Source organism: Hippocampus zosterae, chromosome 15, assembly GCF_025434085.1.
Source record: "Hippocampus zosterae strain Florida chromosome 15, ASM2543408v3, whole genome shotgun sequence".
Taxonomy (NCBI): Eukaryota; Metazoa; Chordata; class Actinopteri; order Syngnathiformes; family Syngnathidae; genus Hippocampus; species Hippocampus zosterae.
Genome location: NC_067465.1, coordinates 3,814,754 through 3,842,488, shown reverse-complemented (window position 1 = coordinate 3,842,488; position 27,735 = coordinate 3,814,754). Strand labels below are relative to the sequence as shown.

The following is a 27,735-nucleotide window of genomic DNA, read 5'->3' as shown; positions in this document are numbered from 1 at the left end:
CCTTTAGTGTATGCATCCATTTTCGACTGCATTTAACTACATTACAAGGTTAGCTGGACCCATTTCCAACTGATAATTTTAAATCTGGAATCTCATCACTAATTCTGATGTGCCTCCAAGTTTAAAGTGTGTGTAGAATTTAAAAAGTACATGTACTCGCCCCAATACAATGATTAGCGACTTATAAAATTGCCGAAATGTTTGGGATTCGGGTCCATGAATTTACATTTATGAGCACATAGCGCCACCCCGAGTCCCACAGCTGAACTGTTTTTAATTTGTTGCCGTCTGTCAAGTTGGTTTGTGCAACAGGAAGCTGGAACCCACAGAATCTCGAACATACTCAAATGACAAAAAAATGATCCATTGAATAAATAACACGCGAATGACTTAACGACCCGTGTAATGAACGTAATACATGAACTAAATCTACTCTTAAAAACAGCGGCCCACTTTTTAGAGTAGACAGCTCTATTTGGTTTCGCCAGCACACCCCGCCTCTAATTTGGGGAATTATATTGTAACTTTTTCAAGTGAGTGATAAAAGGCATAAAGGAATACTTTAAAGGCGTGATTTAATGACAAATACGATCAAACCATCGCAACAGCAGACTGCAAATTATTATTAAAGCAAAATTATATTGACGGTGCAGTTGCACATTTCACCGCTAGAGGGAAACCTGTCTTATGAAGGAAGCCTTGATGTGGCGATGAGTTGATTGACAGAAAAAGTTGCATGTGAGCTACGCTCAAATTCCTACTTTGGGGCAACATTTGGCCCAGCCTATAGATGTAATTTGCATCAAACATGCACGCACAAAAAAGCCTCTTTATTTCAGGGTCGTCCTCGCCCACCTCCCTTCTGTAATCCACCAAAAAAAAAAAAAAAAACTAACTGCAGCGATTAACTACCATGGACACTTAATTAACGAATCAAACATCTGGACATGGCCGGTAGGCTTAGGCATCTCTTGTAAGATTGCTTTTGTGATGGATCAAACGCAGCATCCTGCATAGAAAATGTCCCCATCTGGCTATTGTTTTTCTTTTTCCCCTCACCGTTAATGTATTTTTTTTTGTTTTTTTTCCAGACATGCAATGTTCCTCACTTTGAACTATTCCTTGCCAAACCTCTTTCCAACCAGGGGCGTTGCACCAAAATAATGCTTGTGGTATCGTTGTCTTCTGTCGCTATTTTGAAAGAAAGTTACAAATGACAGGCAATTAGGCTAACATTAACGTGAAGCGCAATAAACGCAGCACAAAACATGTAATGTGCAATCCGGCATTACATAGCAAAATGTAAAATATCCCATCATATCATTTCGAACATTTCTACGGGGCTCATCATAACACAGGCCCGCCATGGCGTAAAGGCGCGTCGCGCGCACAACAACCCCAGATGCGTTTGTGCTGCTTTTTGAGCTTTACTGTTCTTTGTGCGCAATAATGTGTTAATGTGTGTACAAACATTTTCCTGGCATTGCCCCCCCCCCCCCCCCCCCCCCCCGCGTACACGGAGCTATTCTGCGGACTGGGCCTTTTTTTTGGCGAAGCCCTCCTTGTCCTCGGGCTACACCAGCTGCTGTCTTACTCATGACCGCTTTTCAAGCGGCCTGACATGGCGTCCTTTCCTTACCTGCCTTCTTCTTCCTCCTTCGTCGGTCCTTTTTTTTAGGCGGGGGGGGGGGGGCGTAACTTTGTGAAAGGTGAGCCGCCGAGTGATTTTTTTTTTTCCACGGCGGCGTGCATAACTAATGGCAACGTGTTAAAAAATCATGGCGGGAAACGTCCTTGGGAAGACAAATGAATTTTCAGCAGAATAATTAACTTAATTAACAAATTTGCATGCATATTCATCAGGGCCATTGAAGTCTTTTCAGCTCAGCTTGATGAACGTTGCTGTGTAATAACCAGCTCATTTACATTCTGCCATCCAGCGCCATTTGCGCGCATTACTGAGGGAGGGGCGCGCACGCGCGGCGCGTAACGGCGTGCATGCGCCGCTCGTTGACTTAACGCGTGAGCCGGATGAATTGATTTGACGTGACCGTTTGTTGGACGCGCACCCCGATCGGAGGCCCAGCTGCCTCCCCTACACCTCTTTGCCCCCCCCCCCCCACACACACTCCCTACATATTCATGCCCACGAAGCTCAAAGTGACACAGGCTGACCCCCGCGTCGCCCGCCGCTACGTCCTTCTTGGCAACCCATCCTGCCTCGTAAACTCTCCCGGGCTGCCAGCTTGTTAAAAACCCGAGCACCCACCACACCCCCACCAGCCCCTCCCACCCCGTGGGGCAACAACACACACACACACACATACTCCTCTCCTTCTCTGTGGCTCTGCGGGGCAATCTTTAAAGGCGGCAAGGTGTGACGGAACAGACTGGCAGCCTGGCAGCCGCCGCCCAAGGACAGTGGCGCTCCGTCAGCCGTGAGAGGGCACCACCGCGAGGGGCCACCGCGCTCGGCCCCTGTGCGCCTTTCTCGTGTCTCGTCGATGCCACGCGGCGCAGGGCTTTTGTTTTGATCAGGAGGAGTTTGCGGGGAGACTTTTTTCCACACGATAACTGGCTAGCGCAGGCCTCCGACTGCGACATTGGGCTTTGTCTTATTTGCAGTACGGGATCTTTTCTGGGCGGCCCGGTAGTCCAGTGGTTAGCACGTCGGCTTCACAGTGCAGAGGTACCGGGTTCGATTCCAGCTCCGGCCTCCCTGTGTGGAGTTTGCATGTTCTCCCCGGGCCTGCGTGGGTTTTCTCCGGGTGCTCCGGTTTCCTCCCACATTCCAAAAACATGCGTGGCAGGCTGATTGAACACTCTAAATTGTCCCTAGGTGTGAGTGTGGGTGTGGATGGTTCTTCGTCTCTGTGTGCCCTGCGATTGGCTGGCAACCGATTCAGGGTGTCCCCCGCCTACTGCCCGGAGACATCTGGGATAGGCTCCAGCACCCCCCGCGACCCTAGTGAGGATCAAGCGGTTCGGAAGATGAATGAATGAATGATCTTTTCTAAAGGGTTAAGCTTGCACATTAAGGATTGCCTGGATTTCGTCTTCTAAATTGAGGTATTGGATTGGATTGACTTTATTGTCAAATGTACCTTATGTGAAACATACAGCACAGATGAAATTTCTTCCCTCTCAACACAAAACAAGACAAAAGGAGCCGCTGCGGGTGTCCACGCCGCCATCAAAAGAAAAGTTCACACAAAAAAAAGACAAAATAATACAATGACAAATTTGGGTTTCAAGAGAGGGTTGTGGTTGAAATTGGGGTCTCGTTCCAGAATGACGGTTTCAAACCAGAGCTAGACTTTCAAATATTGAGTGAAGAAATGTTCCGCATAACTCGGCTTAAGCTCGCGTTTTAAACCACGCGGGAAGGCGGCGTATTGCAGACGGGCCAGTTAAGTCTTTTCAAGCGCTGAAAAAGATCTCCAACTTCAGCTCTGCTTCGATTTCATTTTATGGCGCTCGAGCAGCACCAAGACGGGCTCGAAACGCCTCTCGCGGCGTCTATTGGAGTGAGGCGTTGATTCGAGGTGTAAGGCAGAAGGTTCTGAAAAGATGTTTGTGACGGTCATCGTGGATGCTTTTTTTTTGGAGGCGAGTGTGCGTGTGATGACTACGCAGATGCTTGGCAAAGCCTCACTGCCAACGAGCCGCCAGTGCTCCGTGAACGCCTTCCTCGAGGAACTCAAAACAAAAAGGAACGCGGCACTCTTTTTTTTTTTTTCTTTGCACCTTCAACAAGAGCAATATGGTGCACGGCCGTCCTGAGATTTGGCACTTGCAATTAACACGTTCATACACGCAATATGTAGACATATTTCAGAGGAAAATAGCATCACCTGACAACTTTTCTTTCCTCACTTTGCCCCTGCGATAGTCGGCGTGACGCCGCGCTGGAAACTGTGAGCACGGCTGCAAAAAAAAGTGTGAATACGGTCCGTTGCGCCCGAGATGGCCGCGGAACGTCCCAGATTTCACGCTCGGTGGAAGTTTTTTTTTGTTTTTTTTTTTTTTTAATGATGTGTTTGACTCATTTATGGCGTCGTCTGTGACTCGTTTATTTGGAGGCTTTTGGCGAAGCGAGACGAGCGGAAACGCTCAAGCGGGCCATTAAACTGACCTTCAGATTTCACCTGGATGTCAAGCGGCTGTCACGTCACTGATGTCGAGGCCGGCGGCGGAAGACTCAACAGAACGCTCAGACCATGGACAGTAAGGGTTTTTTAGCCCAAAAAAACGGGCCATGTAGAGTAAGGCATATTTAGCCCAAAAAACCCCGACCATGTATAGTCAGGCGTTTTTAGCCGAAAAAACGACCATGTATAGTAAGGCGTTTTTGCCGAAAAAAAATGACCGAAAAAAACGACCATGTATAGTAAGGTGTTTTTAGCCAAAAAAAGCGACCATGTATAGTAAGGCATTTTTAGCCGAAAACAACGACCATGTATAGTAAGGCGTTTTTGCCGAAAAAAATGACCGAAAAAAACGACCATGTATAGTAAGGTGTTTTTAACCAAAAAAAAACAACCATGTATAGTAAGGCGTTTTTAGCCAAAAAAAAACGACCATGTATAGTAAGGCGTTTTTAGCCCAAAAAAACTACCATGTACAGTAAGGCGTTTTTAGCCAAAAAAACAACCATGTATAGTAAGGCGTTTTTAGGTGGAAAAACCGACCATGTATAGTAAGGCGTTTTTAACTGAAAAAAAACGACCATGTATAGTAAGGCGTTTTTAACTGAAAAAAACGACCATGTATAGTAAGGCGTTTTTAACCAAAAAAAAAACCGACCATGTATAGTAAGGCGCTTTTGCCGAAAAAAATGACCGAAAAAAACGACCATGTATAGTAAGGTGTTTTTAGCCAAAAAAAACGACCATGTATAGTAAGGCGTTTTTAGCCAAAAAAAAACGACCATGTATAGTAAGGCGTTTTTAGCCCAAAAAAACTACCATGTACAGTAAGGCGTTTTTAGCCAAAAAAACGACCATGTATAGTAAGGTGTTTTTAGGTGGAAAAACCGACCATGTATAGTAAGGCGTTTTTAACTGAAAAAAACGACCATGTATAGTAAGGCGTTTTTAGCCCAAAAAAACGAGCATGTATAGTAAGGCGTTTTTAGCCGAAACAAACGCCCATGTATAGTAAGGCGTTTTTAGCCAAAAAAAACGACCATGTATAGTAAGGCGTTTTTAGGTGAAAAAAACGACCATGTATAGTAAGGCGTTTTTAACCGAAAAAAAACGACCATGTATAGTAAGGCGTTTTTAACCGAAAAAACCCGACCATGTATAGTAAGGCGTTTTTAGGTGAAAAAAACGACCATGTATAGTAAGGCGTTTTTAACCGAAAAAAAACGACCATGTATAGTAAGGTGTTTTTAGCCAAAAAAAACGACCATGTATAGTAAGGCGTTTTTAGCCAAAAAAAAACGACCATGTATAGTAAGGCGTTTTTAGCCCAAAAAAACTACCATGTACAGTAAGGCGTTTTTAGCCAAAAAAACGACCATGTATAGTAAGGTGTTTTTAGGTGGAAAAACCGACCATGTATAGTAAGGCGTTTTTAACTGAAAAAAACGACCATGTATAGTAAGGCGTTTTTAGCCCAAAAAACGAGCATGTATAGTAAGGCGTTTTTAGCCCAAAAAACGAGCATGTATAGTAAGGCGTTTTTAGCCGAAAAAAACGACCGAAAAAAACCCGACCATGTATAGTAAGGCGTTTTTAGCCAAAAAAACCCGACCATGTATAGAAGGGCGTTTTTAGATAAAAAAAGCGACCATGTATAGTAAGGCGTTTTTAGCCGAAAAAAACGACCATGTATGGTAAGGCGTTTTTAGCCCCAAAAAACGACCATGTATAGTAAGTGCACGCCTTACATGGTCGTTTTTTTTCGGTCGTTTTTTTCGGCTAAAAACGCCTGACTATACATGGTCGTTTTTTTCGGCTAAAAACGCCTTACTATACCTGGTCGGTTTTTTTCAGCTAAAAACGCCTTACTATACATGGTCGTTTTTTTCGGCTAAAAACGCCTTACTATACCTGGTCGTTTTTTTTCAGCTAAAAACGCCTTACTATACATGCTCGTTTTTTTGGGCTAAAAACGCCTTACTATACATGGTCGTTTTTTGGGCTAAAAACGCCTTACTATACATGGTCGTTTTTTTCAGCTTAAAACACCTTACGAAATGCGAGTTGGAGTTAACATTAAAATAGCAGTCTGATTTGTGAAATGTGTTTGTTTTAAACACACACGGTGTAATTCCGATTATCTACGAATTATGTAGTATATTTGTTCCTCTGTTTTGACACAAGTGCTGTTCTGGCACATTTGTGGGGTGCACACTCCTCAGAGGTGCAGTGATGTTCAGAATTTGTAGATTTTACCAGCGAAATTCTCGCTGATAAGAAAACATCTTGTAAGTTCTTTGTCGGACATCTTTTGAGGTGGGGGGACTTCATTTGACGACGGCAGCATTTGATGGCGCAGTTGACGGGCAAGTTGCAAAGAAAAGTCCCAAAGCCTCGGAGGAATTTGATTACCTCCATCCATTATCTGCACAGTGAGCAATCGCGAGGCTCGCCATCTGTCATGCGTTTCATTTGCATCGTCAACACCTGCCCAGCCTGTTTATGCCTTCTCTTCTTCTTCTTCTTCTTCTTTTTTCATGTTTTTATAAGCCGCCTTTCATGGCAGCCAGGAAGCAACATTGACTTTTTCTGCTAAACGCATTAGTTCCACAAGTTCAAACAACATATTGCATGCAAACAACTCCTTTGATGTCGAATGGACTTTTGCAAAGTCTGCCTTGAGATGGATCCTCATTTGCATATTGAGACTATTACGTTCACAAGTGCTCTAGATGCAAGATACGATGGTCATAGAGATGGAAGAATGGACAGAGGGATGGACAGATAATACTCTGACTGGTGGGATGGAAGGAAGGTGGATCGATGGACAGGTTGCTGGCTGGATGAATTTATGTACAGATGGCGGGATAGAGACATACTATTCACTGATTGATGGGCGGATGATGAAGGCTCGACAGGCAGATATGTCGAACTGACGGACGGACTGACTGATCGATACGATTGACAAAAAGATGAATGGACAGCTGGATCACCACTACTGATCCTGAAGAACGATTGGATGGATCGACGATGACAGATGGATTCATGCTATTGATGGTGGGATGGACAAGTGACAAATGAAAGACAAACACTGACAAATGGGCAGATACAGTAGATGGATAGTAGTAGTAGTAGCTAGATGGATCGCTAGCTAGCTAGTTGGATGGCTAGATAGGTCGCTAGATGGATGCCTCGCTAGCTAGCTAGATAGATCGCTAGCTAAATGGATACCTAGCTTGATAGCAAGATAGCTAGCTTGGTAGCTATCGATTGCCGAATCTCATCTCACCATTTGTTATTCCAGTTTGTTGTGTCTTTCTCTCCCTCCTCAACCCCCCCCCTCCCTCCATCAATGCTATTGATGGTGGGATGGACAAGTGACAAATGAAAGACAAACACTGACAAATTGGCAGATACAGTAGATGGATAGTAGATCTATCTAACTAGCTAGATGGATCGCTAGCTAGCTAGTTGGATGGCTAGATAGGTCGCTAGATGGATGCCTTGCTAGCTAGCTAGATAGATCGCTAGCTAGATGGATACCTAGCTTGATAGCAAGATAGCTAGCTAGGTAGCTATCGATTCCCGAATCTCATCTCACCATTTGTTATTCCAGTTTGTTGTGTCTTTCTCTCCCTCCTCACCCCCCCCCCCCTCCATCTGGATACCTAGCTTGATAGCAAGATAGCTAACTAGGTAGCTATCGATTGCCGAATCTCATCTCACCATTTGTTATTCCAGTTTGTTGTGTCTTTCTCTCCCTCCTCAACCCCCCCTCCGCCCTCCATCCATCCCTCCATCCACGCATGGCGTCTTGCATGCATGTATCCCCAGGTGGTGCCGACGGCTGTGGGGCCCATTAGTGACAGAATCCCAGCCTCCAGCAGGCCACGCGTGTCCCCCGTGACACATTTTTGGACCGGCACCAACAATCCAACCCTCGGCAGACAGCTCACTTTCCCTCTGCGCTTCGTGTGCGTGCGTGGGTGAACACAGCATGAGTCCCGCAGGAAATGATTGAAAGGCAGTATGGGACAGATTGGCGGTGGCGCACAGAGGAGATGAATACTAAAGGGAGAGACGACGGTGGAGACATCTTGTACGCGGGACGTTTGTTGCTCTGCGTTATGCTCCAGGCAAACCGCCGCTACTGTCCTGTACTAAGAACGCTGACATGCCGGCTATGTGATAAATATGCAATTGATATATTGAACGGGCGAAGGAGAATCTTCTTCATCCGAGGGTGGCGTGATTAGGGAACGATACGTCATCGGCGCACAAAAGAAGAGTGGATGTTACGAATGGATTCTTTCTCTGCGCTAATATGGAGTTAATTATGGAGCTAATGACTCCTGTGTGATTAGTCCAGGAAAGTTCCTATACTTGTTCTTACATGTTTAATGTCGGCTCATTTCTCATTTCCAAAATCGAAATGGATGTGCGGCTCCGTGACACTCCACTTTTTTTTTCTCACTTGCGCCACCGTTTTTTTTTTTAAATTTTCATTTTTTACAGTTTGTCTCACTCCCCTTCCTATCTTTTGATCTCACGACTCAACGACGTGAAAACTTATCTTCATGGAACGTGTGGAAAGACGAATCGGCAATCGGGAAGGCGAGATTTACGGCCTTCGATGGATATGCAATGCCTTCAGTATCATTAGAAATGGGGCGGGGCGGGGGGGGGGGCAACACATGGCAGAGTCTACTGGAATGCGAAAGGAATGCTGTATTTTTGATGAATAAAAAATAACAATCATAATAATAATAATAATTAAATGATGTGAGGGAAAATTGTAAATAGTACTGCGATTTATCCATTTTGTGTTCATATTGCATTTAATTGAAAGATGTTTGTTGTTTTTTCTCTTTCTTTCTTCTTTCTACATACATTCTTGCTGCTGAAGGCTGTAAATTTCCCCAGTGTGGGACGAATAAAGGATATCTTATCTTATTTTGTTGCTAAAATAGTCAGTGACTTGAAACTGACTATTTTAGCAACACAAATACAGCATTGGGTGGTTATAACTTGTTTAAAAATGGGATGCAGTAAAAAAAAAAAAAAGGGGGGGGGGCGTAAACACTCAAATTTTATGGGTGCTGGAATTGAGTTTGGGCATACTTGAGCATTCCCCCCCAAAAATTACCTAAGAATGCCTCTGAGTCCAGGAGTCATGCAACATCTGTAAACAAAGCGCGCAGGGCACTAATCCACACATCGCTTCACCTTCCACTCCCCTGTCCAAGCACCATCCTTTCAGCCTCATTATCATCTAATCTGACCAAATATGATCATCAACGCTCGCCACCATCCAAGCAGTCCCACGCCGGCGTCGCCAAAGCCACACAAGGTGCTTGCTGACTGGCGTTGGGCTCGGATGCCAGAAAGGCTCATCCACCAATCTGACACCTTAATGAGATCCCGGCCTGGCGTCGAAGCGCCTTTACACTGCGCCGCAATGACCTGACACGCACGTACACACACGCACACACTCATATGTTTCATTTTTTTCACACATGCATCCACACATTTGGAGGAGGAAGAGGAAAGGCCTGGTGGCATGGGGGGGTTCATCTCCTTAAATCTGTCTAATTAAACCACCAAATCCCTCTACTCCACTCACCCACCAGCCCCATCCTCACTTCTATGCCATCTACCACACACACACACACGCGCACGCGCACACACACATACACACTTCCCCCTCCCATCCACGATTCCAAATGATTATTAGGAATTTAATGGGGGAAATGTGTCCCCGTCCTGCCACCATGGCCATCTGGGGCTTGGGGAAAGACGGAATTTTGAGGACCCTTGTTGACAAGGAACAACGTTTGAGGCTATGAAGGCCTGAGAATGCCACAACAACAACAAAATTATTTGGCCTTGCTCGTTAAAGCTTGGGATTCCATGTTTGTTTCAGGAAAAGGCCACATGAAATTTGTAATAGAAATGAAATGTGCGAGTGTCAAACTGTCACCTCAAAAACTTTGACCTACTTCATTTAATTGCATTCTTCAGAAGAGAACAGAAGAATTCTGAACTTTTGCCGAGTGCCAGCATTCACGGTGGCTGACTAGCGAGCGCAGCCGCCTCACTTTCCGTGCGACGTTTGCATGATCTTCCCCCTTACCTGCGCTTTGCGGCTTTGATCCAAGTACAGTACTCCAACTTCCTCCCACAATCTGACAACAGTTAATTTCAGACTCTAAGATGTCCCCAAGCGTAAATGTGAAAGTGAACAGTTTTTGTTTTTTTAACCTTATGCGCCCTACAAATGGCTGGCGACCAGTCCAGAGTGTATCCGACCGACCTCTCACTCAAAGCCAGCTGAGATTGGAACTAGCACACCTGCCCTTGAGGATGAGCCTTTCTCTCAAAAACGTGTGTCAAAACAGGCTGCTTGCTTTTATACACCTGTGGCCAGGCCAAGTGATTACGACACCTGATTCTGGTCATTCCGATGTGTGTGTGTGTGTGTGTGCGCATGTCGATTTTACTGTTTGCTGAAACTGTTTTTGTATTTTATTTTATTTCTGCTTTGTTATTTTCCGCCATCTGCAGCCAGATTGGCATTGCAAATGAGAAGCTGTTCTCTGTGGCCTTAATTGGATTACAAAACAAAAATCTTCAAGTTTTTTTTTTAAATGTAATCCCAAAGGGTGTAATTTAGATACAAAAAGGGATATCATCAAGAATTTTAAAGCAACTCAAAATTTAAAAAATAAAATACAATTTTTGAACTACTAATTAATTCTATCGATGTATTTCGTTGCCTTAGGAAATAATGAAAAAGGAAAATATCGTGTTCTAGGGTAAAACAAGCCTATTTTTTTCCCCAAGTAACAGTGCGTATGTTTTAAATGTAAAAAGAAGTTAACCACTGATCACCGTGAAACAATAAACACTCTTGACGAATGATAGATTGACTCTGGCGACGTCAATCAATCCAGTCAGCCTGCCCTCATCAAACAGAATGCACATCTAAACATTACACACTTACTTCTTTAATGTAATAAATTCATCGATAAGGATTTCAAAATAAGAGTTTCAAACCAGGGTTAGGGTCCCTAGTCTAGGTTAGGTTTTGTCGTTATGGTTGCAAACCCTAATTTGGAGCGCACCGCTCTGCCAACCCATCAAAATGGATCTGAGTTGAAATCCAGGTTTGGTTGTGCGTGTGTGTTGGCCTGGTGGAGTTCATAAAAATCTCCCTTCCTTCCTTCCTTCCTTCCTTCCTTCCTTCCTTCCTTCCTTCCTTCCTTCCTTCCTTCCTTCCTTCCTTCCTTCCTTCCTTCCTTACTTCCTTACTTCCTTACCTCCTTCCTTACTTCCTTACTTCCTTACTTCCTTCCTTCCTTCCTTTCTTCCTTTCTTCCTTTCTTCCTTCCTTCCTTCCTTTCTTTTCATCTTTGTTTCCATCCTTCCATGCATCGTTCTTGGGTCTCTTCCTTCCATCCATCACTCCTCCCTTCCTCCAATCCTTTCTTTTACATCTTTCCGCCATGACTTCCAGCATTTCTTTCATTCCTCTCTCCTTTCTTCCTCAACTCCGACCACCTTTTCTTCTTTCCTTCCATCCTCTTCATCGCTTCCTTCTTCCCCTCCATCTTTCCTTTATGCTATCCACTCTTTTTTTCCTCTCATCCCATTCAAGATTCCCCTCTCCATCCTCTTTGGCTTATTATTTCACTTTCATCTTTGCCGCAATTTGATCAATTTGAAGCGTTCGACTATTCTTTTCCCTCTGGTATTAATGCACACAAACAATATATGGAGTGTGTTTGTCGTCGTGCGGCGACACGAGTGGGCCAGATGCCGCGTGTATAATGAGCATGTGAACGTATGGGTGGGAGGAGGGAAAGGAAGGGGGGGGGTGTACCGGTACACGTTTGACCCCGTGTTAAACTGTCGCTGGCTTGCTCACGGACCACGTGGGCGCGTCGAACACCCCCGAAGGACTCAAAGCTGCACTTCCCCTTGTCCAAACACATAATAACAAACCAGACGGGGTGGCACAAGAATGGGACGAATGTGCGTGGGGAGTAGGAATTGGGGGGGGGGGGGGGGTGGCTAAAATGGTGCTCAGGACCCCCGAGGGATCACCGCTTTTAATGATGACAGAAGCGGAAATGAGCGTAAGGGAGGGGAAAAACAAGTTTTCTCATCCAAATCGTCCATTGTATGAAATGAGTCACTTTTATTGATTCGTTGTTGTTGTTGTTTTATAAGCTAGGCTACTTTGAACCCTTTTTCATGTGTATTTGATTTACAGATTTCTCTAAATAGCAAAATCAATAAATAAAACATGACACATAATGCGCCTGCCCCGAAATGAGTGCGGTGCCAATGATGACAGCTTAGTTGCTAATTGTTGCTCGATAAAACTTCTGCGGGAAAATATTTCAGATATCGTTTAGTCACAATCATAATAATACGATATAGGGCGATGACATCGTGTTTAAAATTCCAAAGATGGTCACTTAGCATCAATATGGCCTCATGCATAACGTAATTGTGTGGGTGTGTTTTTAGCGTCTTGTCAAAATAATCATAAATATTCGATATTGTCAATATCTTTGTGATTTCAGAAGGTGCATGCATTCGATTTTAGTTTTGAATGACGGCTGAAACAAAGCAAAAAAAATGAAAATAAGACGAATGAAAATGGGTGTCATGTTACATTTGAATTCAATATTGATTAAAAATATTAACATCAAATATAACAGGTGGCAGATGTCAGGTCAATTCTCGTCAAAAGCATCGACGAAATATGTACAGTAAAATTATCATTTCAGATTTTTAAACCCAAAACCACGAGTAGTACTTTATGAAGACTTCTTATGTGGTGTTTGTTGATTATTTAAAAAATCAAGATCACGCCTGTTCGTCTGCAAAAAAAAAAAAGACGTCCAGCGAATTCTTTCTTTGAAGTTTTGTATTTACACACGACAAATGCGCATTCAAGATTGAAAATGTGACAAAACAATGATTACCTTTTGGTGTGATGCCAACTTCAAACTGGGAATACTGGACTGCACAGTCTGGTCCCGATCCAACAACGCCAACTCATCCAAGGGCAGGGATTGAGCCTGTCTAGAAGTGCACAATCCCCCCCCCCCCCCAGAAATGTTTGGACCCCTCTCCAAATAAGTCACATTTGATTTCCCTCCTATAATTCATTTATTAATTCAACTGTGATCAATGACACAAGCTCATCACAGAACACGAACATGACAAAGATTTCGATCCATAACGAGTTGGCACAATTTAGCCCCCTCCCCGAAAAAAAATGTTTCTGACATTGTGCGTACAAATTTCAACCCCCCCCCCTGCAAAAAATTAAAATAAACCATGTGCATTGCATATTAATGGTGGTCCCTTTTTAAGGCATGTGACACATGACAATAATAATAACAATAACCCCGCCCCCTCTCAAGCCAATAAATGACAACAGAACAAAATCTTTCACATAACGCGGTTTTGAAATGTACAATAATTCTTTCATAGACCCTCTTATCCATGGCTGTCAATAAATATGTTCAAATCAATAATAATAATTTACATTCACCCGATTAAAAGACAATTTACTCCACACTCGTATTTTGAATTGTTTTGTCTCCTCCCACGGGAACAAATTCGATGAAATGCTTTGACCGTTGTGATGTCATTTTGACCGATTGCGTTGCATAGCTTCTTTGCCATTTTATTGCTCAATCCAAATTCATCAAAATCCGATGAAATGACATTTAAATCCATACAAATAAGCCTCGTCGCCGAATGACGGTCTGGTTTGGGACGTTTTTTTTTTTTTTGTTAAACTGACTTGGAGTTTGTTGCGCTTCGGCATCCAAGTGCAGACTTTTGTTTCAGTTGATCTGAGGGGAATTAGAAGAAGCATTTTTTTGTTTGCGGGTGTAAAACTGAGAGTTTGTGCGTGTTAATTGTGGTAGGAGGCGTTGAGATCCCCCTGCGCTTGGAAGGACTGGCCGCGGACGTGCAGGTCGTACGGGTAGCGGCCCTCCGGGGCCACCCGATACATGGAGCCGTGCGCCAGGGCCGCGCGTCCGCTCGCGCCGCAGTAGCGCACCCCGTAGTGGTGCCCCCCCCTGCCGTAGTCCGGCGGCTCGTCTTGCTTGAAGGCGAAAATGCCGTTGAGGTTGACGGGCGGACTCAGCTGGCTCTCAAAGTGCGGGCTGCCGGCCTCCGGGGACGCGTAGGACGGCTCGTAGGCGCCCGAATAGCCGTAGTGACGGAACGGCTTGGCCGGGTCCGACGGGCCGCAGCCGCCGTGCCCGGCGGGGGCGCTCGCTTCGGAGCCCGGATAGGCGGACGACGAGTACAGCGGGTCGTATGCGGGCCGCCCGGAGAACACCACCTCCCCGTTGTGGTCGGTGAGGAAGTTCCGGGCGTTGAGCTGCAGGCAGCCCGCCACCAGGTTGGTGGTGGGCTGCGATAATCCTTTGCAGAGGGTCTGCACAAAGGCCAGCAGGTCGGGTCTCTTGCCGGCGCTGAGGGTCTCGGACAAAGCCCAGATGTAGTTCTTGGCCAGGCGCAGGGTCTCGATTTTGGAGAGCTTTTGCGTTTTGGAGTAGCAGGGCACCACTTTGCGGAGGCTCTCCAAGGCGGCGTTGAGGCCGTGCATGCGGCTCCTCTCCCGGGCGTTGGCCTCCTGCCGTCGCATCCTGGAGCGGTCGTGCGGCTCCTTCGTGGCCTTCTTCTTCCGGGGCCCGCGCTTCTTGTGCGGCAAGAGGCCACCGTCGTCCTGCTCGTAGTCCCGGTCCGAGGAGGCGGCGTCGTCCCCGGCGGACCTGCACGGCTCGTCGTCGTCTTCGTCGTCGTCGTCGTGGAGGTGGCGGGGAGGGCGAGGGGAGGCTCGGTCCTCGGAGGCACCTCCGCGCGGGTAACCGGCGCCGAAGCGGGGCTCACACATCGCGTGCGCGTCGTCGAATGGCAGAGTCAACATAGTTCCCGCTGAAACAGTAAAACATTACATTAAAAAAATAAAAAGTTTTTACTTAATTGTCCCGTAATTCCACCCTCGACAAAACTTATTGGCAGCCACAGTTGCACCCCTAAAGGCATTCCAACTTTTTTTTTTATGGATGACAAAAAGCACAAGTTGAACACAAAATGCAACTCACCATGCAGGGAAGGGGGGGGGGGGGGGGTCAACGCGTAGCCTGCATGCTCCCAAACCTCTCGCTCCCGCACCCCCTAAAAAGATGACAACAATAATGACAAGAGCACACCGAGTCCTCCACACTCCCTCCTCTGCTCCTCCTCCTCCCTCCTCGTCGTCGTCTTCTTGCAGGACTGTCTGCCACTGGTGCCAGCAGCCGGTATGCATGGCGGCGATGGTGCCATCTGCCGCTGACGTCTCATGGCAGTGCGGACCACGTGCTCGGCGGGTCCCCGGGGACCCTCCTGCACTGCAAGAGCGAGAGAGAGAAGATCACAAGCAAGAGGCATGAATAAATTTCATGTGCGTGTGCATTGTCAACAGGTATGCAGGTACGCAGGTACATGTTCATGTGAAAAAGCAACTTTTACACTATACCCCATCTCAGTTTGCACTTGGAAGTCAGAGCAGAAAAGAAATGCAAATCGTTTTTTAGATGTCACCGCACATCCGTCATTAGAATAACTTTAGGGATTCTGTTAACTCTTGTATAGATCTTGTACACTCTACCCCCGAGCAAGGTGCACATTGCACCACAAAAGCACACCTTGAAAACTTACAATGTGTGTGTTGTAAGCTATCGAGGCAGAATTTTTGGGTTCAGCTGTCCCATATGCTTAAAGGTAAGCGGAGCTGCATTGACTTTTGAGTGACGCTAACTGGGAGTCATAAAATTCCAACGCATAAACATCATCGCATAAACATATTTGCGTTAAGCTGAGGATCGTTGAGGAGTCTGCCAAGACAACGATTTCAGAAACAATGAATGCATTCAGTTTCACGTCATTGTGGAAACGGAAGAAGTAGATGGAATAAAATTGTTGTATTGGTTGAGTCTATCAAATTGACTTATAATGTGTATCGTATAGAAATGACCCGTGTGTGTGCGATTTGTCACACAGCCTTGGTCACCAGGGAGCAGTATCAGTATCAGTATCATCTTTGCAATATTCATGTTTCAGCTCCTTGCCGAGGATAAAGAATGTATGACTGTGAGTATACTATTGGAAAGTATATCGAATGTGTGTCTAAATGTGTTGTGTTCAAATACTAGTTGCTTAAAGGCTTACGTGAGCGTTTTGCACGCATTAGCAGCTAGCAGGTGAAAGGCTCAGTCATAAAAACAAAACAGTCGAACGATGGCTTTTTATCCGGAAAAACTCACTAGTTGGGTCACCCCAATCTCAAGGCACCACTAGTATGTCTCCCGGCAGGACATAAACAAGCCCCTTCGACCGTGCTTCACCTTTTCGGTACGATTTTCAGCTAAGATCCTGACGCGAGTCACATTAGAGAGTCGATTTCAGCATGCGGTAAGATGATGATGATGAAGGGGCGTGTTTGCTACCGGGGCTCCAAACAGTAAGTGCACCCCGAGGATAGAAATATATGCAAGAAAAAAACAAAGGGCCGATGGCAGGCTGCCAACGCCACACCGGGGGCACAGCTGGCACTTGATATGGCTGCATGCGCTCCTCAGTTATGCGGAACACACATACACACGTACACACACACACACACACATGCACGCGTATGCCAGCCAATGACCTTGTTACAAGGAGAATCAATTAAAGCCCAATATCAATCTTGCTGTATTGGACATTACAAGACATGAGCACAAAAGACATACCTTCATACAAATACAATGTGTGTGTGTGTGTGTGTGTGTGTGTGTGTGTTTCAGGAGCATCCGATGAGTCCGACTCCCCGTCTCGGACTAATCAGTCGACTGCACTAATTGCAAATGCAAATATGCAAATCCATATTAATTAATTACTCCGCTAATTAGTTCTCTTGTCTGCTCAGGTAATAAATCACGGTGTGTTCAAGAAGAGGGGGGGAAGAGAGCGTGAGAGACTGATCTTTTTTTTTTTTGGCCGACGGACCGTGTTCTCGGGTGCCAGGTCGACGGCCGTCAATCTCTGCAAAAGTGACGGCGTCGCTTTTAGGAGGTGTCACACTTGGGGAGGGGGTGGCGCTTGTCGATGACGCCTTCCCGCCTGTCAGCGCTTTTAATTATCACATTATCAGCTTTTACGCCGCGGTTTACTCAATGGATGTCAGCGCCGAAGGGAGGCGGCGCGGCGGAGCGATCAACTCAGCGAAAAACGCCAAGAGAGAAAAAAAAATAGGGAATGTTTTTTTTTGGGGGGGGGGGGTTCCCTATCATTAAAGCTGACACTTGAGCAGTGGTTTGCGCACGATGTCATAGAAAACTCCGATCAGTGTTTGGAATGCGATCGAAATGTAAGAGTCAGTTCAAATGTCTATCTTTGGATTAACAGTGGAACAATACAGTCTGACAGCCATCAAATACCATCAACTGAATGAATAACATTCCACATTTTACATGTTATTTTTAGTGTGTGGCTAAATTTCAAAGGGGGCACCTCAGAAAACTCAAGACCGTGTCGTTAGCATCGACGTCTATGCTAAGTTAGCATCGACGTCTATGCTAACTTAGCATCGACGTCAATGCTAACTTAGCATCGATGTCAATGCTAACATAGCAAGGCAGTCGTACAACAGCCTTCATTTCTCCTCAATGAAAGAAAGAGGGGAAAAAACGTCAACAATTCCATTTTGTGAAGTACTGGACTCGTTTTTTTAGCGGGGGCTGCCTTACTACACCCTGACTAACACCGAGCCACCGACTGGCACGGTGGCGGCTGTGGCGAGGGGGAGGAGCATCGAGTCTTGCGGGAATGATTAGCAGAGGGTCACGGCTTGCACTGCACCGGTGTCGTCCAGCTGTGCTGTTCTAGCCAATTAGAAGCGCCATATGCTGCGGCACTCGGGCTGGCCACACCTCCCACTCACAAACGCGCGCGCGCGCGCGCACACACACACAATTTCTATATGACAATGGAGGAGATGGCGGTCAGGTATTTCCGTGGGTGTTTGCAGGCTGGCGTCATGAATAATGGATGTGTTGTTGAAAATGTAGAATGTAAAGATGTTTGTCACAAGACGTGTGAGATGTTGCCGGGGGTGCGCCATCCTCTTTTTCTTCCCTCCCCCCAAAGCGAAAGCAATCTGTTCGCACGCACTCAATCTGTCGCTTTGCCGAGCGACAAGATAAATACGTTTTTTTTCCTTTTGCTCAAAGGTGTCAGCTTCTCATATTTAAGTGAGTTTTTGGTAATTAGCTTTATGTACAGATTCCATAAAGTTGATGAGGAATTGCAGCCACGACAACATAAATGTGTAATAAACATGTGCAGAGCTGAGAGGAGACATACTCTGGAAAATTGGATTTTTTAATAGTTAGTGTACAAAAACAGTGGCGCACTGAGATGTGAGTGGAAGTCATTCGTTGATCTCGCTTGTATCTCAAATCGTCGTTTGCCACTGAAATGAATGGAAATGCCATTAATCCAATCCAGCCCGTAAACAATAGAAATTATTGTAACCTGCATCGTTTTGTTTTGTGTTGTTATATTGTTTCGGCATGTACAAAGTATTGAAATGTGCTGAGACTCCACCAAATAAGAGTGAAGTAGCTTCTATGGAATCGCTCTTTCACATGTTGAATGGTTACTTGAAGTTGCCATATTGGCGGTCGAAGTAGAACTGTAATATTTGCTGGGACTAAAGCAAATCAATAAAACAACACCCTCAATCACATTTTCAAGGGCCCCAGGAATTACTTTAACTTAACTTTTTTTTTTTATGGCATTTTTTTTTCTCAAGACCTGACGCAGAGATGATTGACAGGCGTTTTCTCACCTCATCGACACTCTCGGTTGTTGTGACGATCCCCTTCTTCTTCTCATCAAGTGTCCCCGTCTTTCTTCTCTTCCTCTTTTCCGGCTACAAAATGTGACATCGAGTGAGCTTTTAACGGGAGGCCACTAATGAAGTCACGTCACACAGCCTTGCAACCTGTGCAACAGATTTGGCGCAACACTGCTTACAGTCAATGTTCCATTTGACGATCAATTGATTTATTGACTGAGATGAACGTTATTGTATTCATCCATTTTTACGAGAAAAAAAAAAGAACTGACTGGAAACATAAATGTGAGGAAATAATGTGAAGATGACCTCTGTTTTTTCCTTTTGAAATCAATCATCAATTAATCGAAAATGTAATCGACAGTATAACCATGCTCTCATCAACACGCTGAAAATATCAAGTTGAAGAAGGTCTGCATCAAATTTAGCATCTATTAAGAATTCCGCAGTGTGGCCTGGTTTGAAATTTCTCCACGTGACATCGTGCCATCTGCCTTTAGACACATTTAGCCAACACCAGCGACGTGGTGCCCGCAAGGTTCGAACAGCTCCACATTGATCGCAATTAAGCAAAACGGCCAAAGAGTGAGGACACGTCATATGACAAAAGGGCGCTTTCACCAATCCGTAACATTGGTTATAGTCATAATCATGATCCTGGTCGATGTCTTTTTGGAAAATATTTGGGGAGCATATCGAGAAAAAAAAAATCCGCAAACCTCCTAAAAGGTTTGTGCTGGTGGCGGCGCTACGGCTGTCGAAATGAAGCTTCGTATCACTCACTTGAACGTATTTTCTTGGTATCAAGATATCATAAGATTCCAGTTGAGCGATACTTTATAGATGAAGATCCTCAACTCACTTCATTATAATGTAGTTCCTTAGCACTAAGATGCCTCAAGATGGCGGCAAAGTGACACTTTTATTGCTTTGGCACAGAAACAGCGAACAAAAAAGCTCAACGGTTTTTTTTTTGCTAACATAATTCCTTTTGCTCTTATTTTCCTGCGGAAAACAAACAAAACTTGTTTTTATGACAAAAATCAGATCACGTTTTTTTTAAACAACATAAAAATAAAACCTGATGTTTGTCCGAAAACAACCATTCAATACACTCATGAGCAGCTGGCTTGAAACTGTTTTCACTCTGTTCCGTTCTCACTGACCATACAGAGTGGACGGTTAAAGAATCTAGCTTACTTAACTTTTATTGGCATAACTCTTGAAAAGTAAAGGTACGTTACTTAGTCTGGTTACATCGGAGAATACGTCACTTCCTGTTTCCACACCCAAAGCTGTCCCCCTAGCAATATCAACTCAATCTAATAATACTATTGTTCCAGAACCCAGTGACAGGAAGACTGCGGTAGAGAAGATAGTTATATATTTATAAGATAGTTCTAAGACATAAGATTGGCTGAAAAAAGGAGACGAATGTCCTTCCAAGGACAGGAGAAGTGAGCAAAGCTTAAGGATCAATCAATCAATGTGATCACAGGGAATTGTGCACTCCATCAAACGGGAAACAAGAAGTGAGATCTTACATGGATCGACAGGAGACATCTGCCGTCGTCCAACACGACGTCTGCATGGTACCAAGTTGATTTTGGGGTGTATGGGGGGGGGGGTGGGGGTGGAAGTGGAGGAGATTTGGCAGGCAAACCCAGTCTCCATCCTGAAAAGCTTCCAGGAAGTAAATGCTCGTCTGGCCACAGAAGCACTTCCTCGCCCCCCCCCCCCCCCACCCCCACTTGGTCGACATGAGCTCGCCTCTTTAACACCGGAGCCAAGTCTCAATGACGCGCTCAGGCACACACACACAGCCTCCATCACTTACTGCAAATTTAATTATTACACACGTGACGCCTATTTCAGACATATGGACTTCAATCGTCTTGAAAGTAGACGAGTGAAGACCATATGTTGCGCAAGAAAACGACGATTCGGCCTGAAAACCAAGAAAGCGGGAATACGTGGAACTACCTTTTTATTTTTGATCCAAATTGTTGCTACAAGAACAAATGAAACTGGGGATTTATTGGCAAGGCCGGTCACACAACTTGATAGAAAAACCAGAACACATACACACACATACAAAAGAGCAACAGAAGGACAGACAGGCCGAGGACACCTCGCCATCCTCCAGAAAACGGGAGATGCATGCGAGCCGAGTCGGGACAGGAGGTGGGGTGGAGCACACACACACAGACACACAAACACACAGACACACACACACACACACACACAGCTGGGTGGTCGCAGCGCAATTGCACATGTAAAACAGCAACGCCAAGTGTGAAATATGTGTTTGCTTTATTAAGCGTGCAATAGATAAAGCTAGTGAACTCACATCCATATAACAGAAGTGTGTGTGTGTGTTCGTATGCGCGCGCGCCTTTATTTTCTCTCTCTCACACACACACACACACACACATACACACACGTACACAAACACAACGCGCGCAGGCACGTCTGGAAAGAAGCGTACAAGCTCATTTGCACATCTCACTTGCGAGCAGATTGACTATTAAATAGAGTAATGGTGCAAAACAAAGACTCCGTAAATCAGCCGCAAGCCCAAAGAAGAAAAAGAGGAGGAAGAGAGAAGAAGAAGAAGTGGTGGCATCCTGGCAGCCTTCGACTGCTGCGAGGGGCTCCTGGCCGAATAGAAGACGTGCGCTCCAGTGCAAACACGGGCTTTTAGGGGAACAGCTGGCGTGTAATTGAATTAACATTGGCCTTCTGCTTGTCGCCCTCCGCCATCTCCGCACATCCGCATGCCGACCACGACGGAGTGTTGTGGAGCGCGTCTTACCTCGCGACGGTTCGGGATTGGCGAGGTGCGGTCCGCGTACCACCGGTGATACTTTGGCTCCCTCTAGTGGCCTGCAAAAATCATAACTGCCCAAGTACGCTTCAGAATCGGATATGGGCAACTTCACCGATGGAAGGGGGCCGCGTGGCTGACCAGATTTATGACTGAAACGACTTTTTAAATACAACGGTGACATCTGGGTGGGCGCTGCAAGTTTCCAAGTTACATCGAAAAAACGCTCAAAGAGATTATGATATCGGATGAAATTACCTTTTCGACTGAGGGCATATCTTACCTGCCGGAGCAGCGGAGTCCTCTCACGTCCCCCTGAGCAAGACCGCAACGTCATGAATGAAGACATGCTGACAGGATCTGAGCCCTTTGAGTCCACTTTATTGATACAGCTGTGCAGTCACATAGCATGGTGGCGCACACACACGCGGCCGCGGTGAAACAGTGACACACGCACACCTGCACGCATACATTGTCACACACACACACTCTCGGTCATTCCATCGAGGATTTGGTGGACTGTTTGCCATCCATCTTGTGATTTTGAAATCAATAAACAATCCAACATCACTGCCATAAATAGTTTCCGCCTCGAGAAGCCCTGGATACTACAACTTCAAAAAATAGTTAGACGTTGCATTACATTTTTTTTCTCTGTCGCATGTAATGTAAATTGAAACAGTGGTGCCTCGAGATACGAGTGGCACGAATCTCCAAGATACCAAGTGATTTGTTTGCCACGACTTTGGATACAATCATACAAACACAAATAAAGACAAAATCGTTTCACAACTCCTCAGATCCATCGTCATTTTTCAGAGAGAAAAAAATATATGTGCCTCGAGTCTGATTAGATTAGCCATCTGCAAATATCGACGCGAGCCCGTTAATGGCAATTCGCATGACAGGATGTTAGCATTGTTAAGACCTTGTGAGAGCAAAGTGGCTACTTAAAATGCACAAAGTGGATTTTTCTTTGTTTTAAGTTCAATTGGAGTGTTCCCTGCCACCATAACATACAGTACTCGCATTTCAAGATTACGCTCGCACGTCAAAGAAAAACAATTGTCTAAGTGACAGCTTGTTTCGAAAAGCTTATAAACCGGGGCACTCTTCGGCACCGTTGCATGTTTAATGTTATGTTGCCATTGACAATGATGTTGCAAATGAATATCCAACCTGTATTTAACAATGAATATGATTTGCAAATAATAAAAAAAAAAACCAAAGGAATGGCACAAAATATCCCTATTTGGCCTTAGAAAGGTTAGAAATATCTGAAAAGTTCAACAGTCCACCATATCTCTCTAAAGGCAAGCACGCCCCAATGCACACACTCATTCACACGCAGTTGCAATCAGAGCAGGTCACAGTGAGGAGATCAGAAATACACATTAAGTATTTTCCGGCATTGTTGTGTTTGTTTTCTTTTTTCTTTTTAAACCTCGCGCCCCCCTTTTTTTTTTACATCCATCTGACCTCGAGATGTTTGATATCAGTCGTCTAAGGGGCGGAGGTGGGGGACAAATTGTTACAAAAACACCACGTGGAGAAGAAATCCGACTAGGACGCTGACGACGCCTGCTAAATATGCCATACAGCAAGAGCATGTAAAAGCAGCAAACAGGCTACCTGACGATGCCACAAGCGTTTGTTCTAAACACATGGAGGAAATGATACAACACACTCACGCAAAAGCTACAAAAACTAAAATAAAAAAAAGAAATGAAAAAAGACATTGTTACAGCACGAGAAAGTTTCCAAACAGGTCACGGGAACATGACAAAAAAAATTCCCCCACGTGTTTTAAGAGAATGAAAAAATATAGGGGAATATATCTTGGACAAAATGTGGAAGAAAATGTGACAAAAGAGAAAAAAAAGGTGAAACATGGGGGAAATTGGATGATTGTGTAAAAAAAGTGAAACATATATCAATAAACAGATACAACAAGGCAAAACAATAATAAAATGGGAAAGTGACTGGACAAAATTAAAAATTAACTGAATGTGGTATTAAAAAAAAGCATAAACATCAGAAAAAAATTGGGGGGAGGAGAAAAAGGAACACATTTTAAGAAATGAATGAAATGAATAATTGTAAAAAGCAAAAAAAAAAATTAAACACGGAAAATAGTGACCTTTCATTCTAATATTGAATAAATTAAATTAACTGAATATGGGATAAAAAAAGGAAAATCATAGAAAAATGGGGATAGACTTATAAAACAACCAATTATATAAAACTACTAATCATTTGTAATCAGAGCTCCAGACTACCCGTTTTTTAAAAATTATAATAATAATTATTATTCTTATTATTTAAACCTGGAACACAATAGCGCCGAAACTTGACGTTTTATGGGTGCAAGTGGAAAATTTAGGGACACACATTGTTGTTGCCAAGTAAATATACACCTTTCCATTCATTTTCACTATATTACCGATAAAGGGGCAAAAGTATGGAGCAAAAGTTTGTCATTCCCAAAAAAAATAAATGAAAACACGCAAATGCACTGGTTGTACATTTGTGAGTAGATGAAAAATGAACTTCAAATTTTAGGGGCACCATGTCAAAGTTTCAGAGCAGTCTGGAGCCTTTACATTCATAAATATATTGAACAAAAAAGGAAAAAGAACAAATACATCAATTCACAAAGCAAACCACGACATTATTATTGTTGAATAAACAATTTGGAAAATGTGAACCCCCCTCCCCCCAGAAAACACTTACAATAAATGTAACAAAGTGAAATGACTTTTTAAATATGAAAAAAATAATACTTTTTTTTTAATGTGGAAAAAAAGTTTTCATAAAATAGGAAAGAGGAAAACAATACATTTTGCAAATAAAAATAGACGAGCCACTAAATAAATGAAAATAAAAGTCCAAACCACTGGCCAATGGAAATGAAGGCAAAGAGGACGAGAACTGTTCCAGCACAAAAAGCACACACAAAACATTAACAGGTTGCAGGAACAATGACATCTGGTTCCTACAGGTGCAGTAACATGTACAGTAAGAGGCACACAGGCAGATTGAGAGAAAAGTAACTTTTCACAGCACGTGACGTTGCCCTATTATTAAAAAAAATAAATACATGTCGAACAGAAGAGGTTAAAAAGGTTTTAAAAAAAGAATATAATCCATAAAGTTCTTGCTCATTACTAGATGTTTCTTTTTTTATTCTAGATTTCTCCCTTTTTGTATCTATTTTTTTAAGAAGCACATTACATGCCAACATCTTGGCACTATTACCCAAATAATATTGCACAAGTGCACTATTGTATTTTAATGAGGGAATGCAAATACTACCATTTGTCTGGTGCTTAACTGCAAGTATACATGTACAGTAAGAGCTAAAGCGCAGGTTTCGTTATTTTACATATGCACAATCAGCAATATTTGCATCCTATAGTCACAGATCGGGGTGGGGGTGGGGGGCAGGACAGCTAAAGGAGACGCTTTGCAACGGCTCAAAACACGAGAAGGCATCGAGAAGAAGAAAAAACGCTAAAAAACGTGAGCCACATTGTTTTAAAAACAAAAACAAAAAACGTTTTACATGATGGGTTGTATTAGCAATAAGAGCCATTTCAATGAAAACATTTCTCCCCCATTGCAGATTGAATATACATTTCACAGAGCCTGAAACAATAGAGAACTAGAAATGAAAAGCTGTTTTGCTATCCAACTTAAGAGGGGACAAAACCAGGAGCGTGGTGGAATATGTACAGTCGAAAGAAAAAGTCAAAAGGAAAACGCTTAAAGTAAAGATGTCAGTCAGTTTGTTAGATTCCAGCAGGGGGCGACAAAGTCCGACTGATTGGATTCCTCCCTCTCTGGCGTTCCAAGCCCCGCCCCCCCCTCATTCCATAGACACCTCGGCTGTGTCTAAGACAAAATGCAAAATATAAAGAGCAATAGATGTCGCATCCGTGAATTATAAAGCTCAGCAAATAAATTAGATACTAAAAATAAACAGCAGCTTTGCACATTCAACACAATCTATTCCGAGTTTGGATTTCGTTTTTTTTTTTTATACCGTGGATACCAGAAACAAGAGGAATTTCAGCGCAACAGCAAATTGTCACACTTTAGGGATGTTTGGAGGTTCTGGCATACTTCAACATTTAAAATCGTGGTTTGTGGTTGTTGACGTCAACTCACCATCGATCGCCATGTTTTTGGTCTCTCCACTTCCCGGAGAGTCTGCGCCTTCGAGCAACTCTCCTAAAACATCAAAAGATCCATCTTATTAAATGTCCTCTTATTTGGATGAAGACCCAAGATGATTAGATGCGGGAAAGGAACTGACGAAATGCCTTTGACAGTTCTTGTACTCAAAATGGCGATGACAAACTTGGGAAATAAGCCACATGCTGCTTCACCCAGTCTAAAAGACAAACGTACCGTTCTGCAGCGAGGGACTCATATGTGCGACGCTCCCAGGCGGCGGCGGGGCCGCATCATCAGCGTAAGGCTTTGACTCTGCCTCCTGGTCTTCCGCTTCCTGTTGGCTGTCTTTGGGCTCGGTCGAGTCGGCGTCGTCTTCCTGAGGCTCCATGGCGTCTTCCTGCTGGGCTCGCTCCTCCGCCTCCCTTTTGGCTCGCTCCTCCGCCTCTGAAGTTGGGACACGACATAGCGGAAGGTTAGGGAGCGTGTTGAATCCATGTTTCATTCGCTGTTTGTTTTTCAAAGCAAAACTGGAAGAAGAAAACAAAACGTGATTTGCTTTATCAATCCAGTGGTTAGCACGTCGGCTTCACAGTGCAGAGGTGCCGGGTTCGATTCCAGCTCTGGCCTCCCTGTGTGGAGTTTGCATGTTCTCCCCGGGCCTGTGTGGGTTTTCTCCGGGTGCTCCGGTTTCCTCTTTTTCTGAATTCGGATTTCGTCCACAAATGGAAAATTGGGGGCCGGGGGGGGGGGGGGGGGGGCATAATGGGGCATTAGGACGTTCCATGTACTTTGGATAATGTCATCTGCCACACGTCGCATGACCCGAAAGTAAAATTACAATTTGTTGGCCCTCCTGTGTGGAGTTTGCATGTTTTCCCCGTGCCTGCGTAGGTTTTCTCTGGGTGCTCCGATTTCATTCCACATTCCAAAAACATGCCTGGCTGGTTGACCGAGCACTCCAAATTGTCCCTTGGTGTGAGGGTGAGCGCGGATGCTTATTTGTCTCTGTGTGCCCTGCGATCGATTGGCAACCGGTTCAGGGTGTCCCCGCCTCCTTCCCCAAAAAGAGCTAGGAAAGGCTACATCACGCCTGCGACAATCATAAGGACGAAGCGGTTCGGATAATGGATGGATGGATAATTTATTTTCATCTTGAATCTGTTATTGATCCAAATGACAAAGTCTTATTAGATTGTTGAAGACCAAACAGCCGGCGGTGGAACCAATAAATGTCAGGTTGCTTTTTAATGAGTGGGAAGTAGACAGAAATGAATTGAGATAAGGCTTACAATTTGTATTCATGACAACCTCGGAGCTGCAACAAGTTTAAAAAATGAGTGCGTGCATAGGGTAGGTGTGCACAGATGCTACACATGTAAACACTAAACATGCAAGACAGGAAACCCCCAAAAATAAATTGAATTCTTCAAGGTGCACTGAAAGTTTTGTACAGTAGGGCCTTTAGATGGGAGTTGAGTTTGTTCAGAATTGACACTAAACAAAAAAAAGTTACACTGCATCAATTGAATTGCTATTGTGCTTTGTCTGGCGCCTTTATAACATAGCCAAATATACTGATCACTGCGATGCTTCAGCTCATCTCAGTTCATCAGTACAGCGTTAATATTAGTCATTCTTTGCAGAGGATAAAGAAGAGATGG

General features: G+C 44.4%; 2 protein-coding genes across 9 annotated transcripts in view; both read right to left on the bottom strand.

Moving 5' to 3' along the window:
- Positions 1-13,281: 13,281 nt before the first annotated feature.
- neurod6b (neuronal differentiation 6b) lies at positions 13,282-21,456 on the bottom strand. Of its 2 annotated transcripts, XM_052088208.1 has the most exons (3): positions 20,613-21,456; positions 19,060-19,143; positions 13,282-15,580 (listed from the first exon to the last, which is right to left on the bottom strand). In XM_052088208.1, exon 3 carries the CDS (start codon positions 15,112-15,114, stop codon positions 14,089-14,091), a length of 1,026 nt encoding a protein of 341 aa, XP_051944168.1. In that variant the 5' UTR covers positions 15,115-15,580; positions 19,060-19,143; positions 20,613-21,456; the 3' UTR covers positions 13,282-14,088. The 2 variants fall into 2 exon arrangements, with proteins under 2 accessions (XP_051944168.1, XP_051944169.1); XM_052088209.1 differs by lacking the exon at positions 20,613-21,456 and having other exon boundaries at positions 19,060-19,918.
- An 803-nt stretch (positions 21,457-22,259) lies between these two features.
- The window catches only part of pde1cb (phosphodiesterase 1C, calmodulin-dependent b), a 64,306-nt gene continuing 58,830 nt past the window's right edge, over positions 22,260-27,735 (bottom strand). For 2 of the 7 annotated variants that reach the window (XM_052088162.1, XM_052088164.1), the window contains 2 exons: positions 26,309-26,518; positions 25,803-26,128 (listed from right to left, as the gene is read on the bottom strand). In XM_052088162.1, the coding sequence (XP_051944122.1) occupies positions 26,022-26,128; positions 26,309-26,518 (317 nt within the window). In that variant the 3' untranslated portion in view covers positions 25,803-26,021. The other 5 variants (XM_052088159.1, XM_052088160.1, XM_052088163.1 and 2 more) reach the window with 5 other exon arrangements.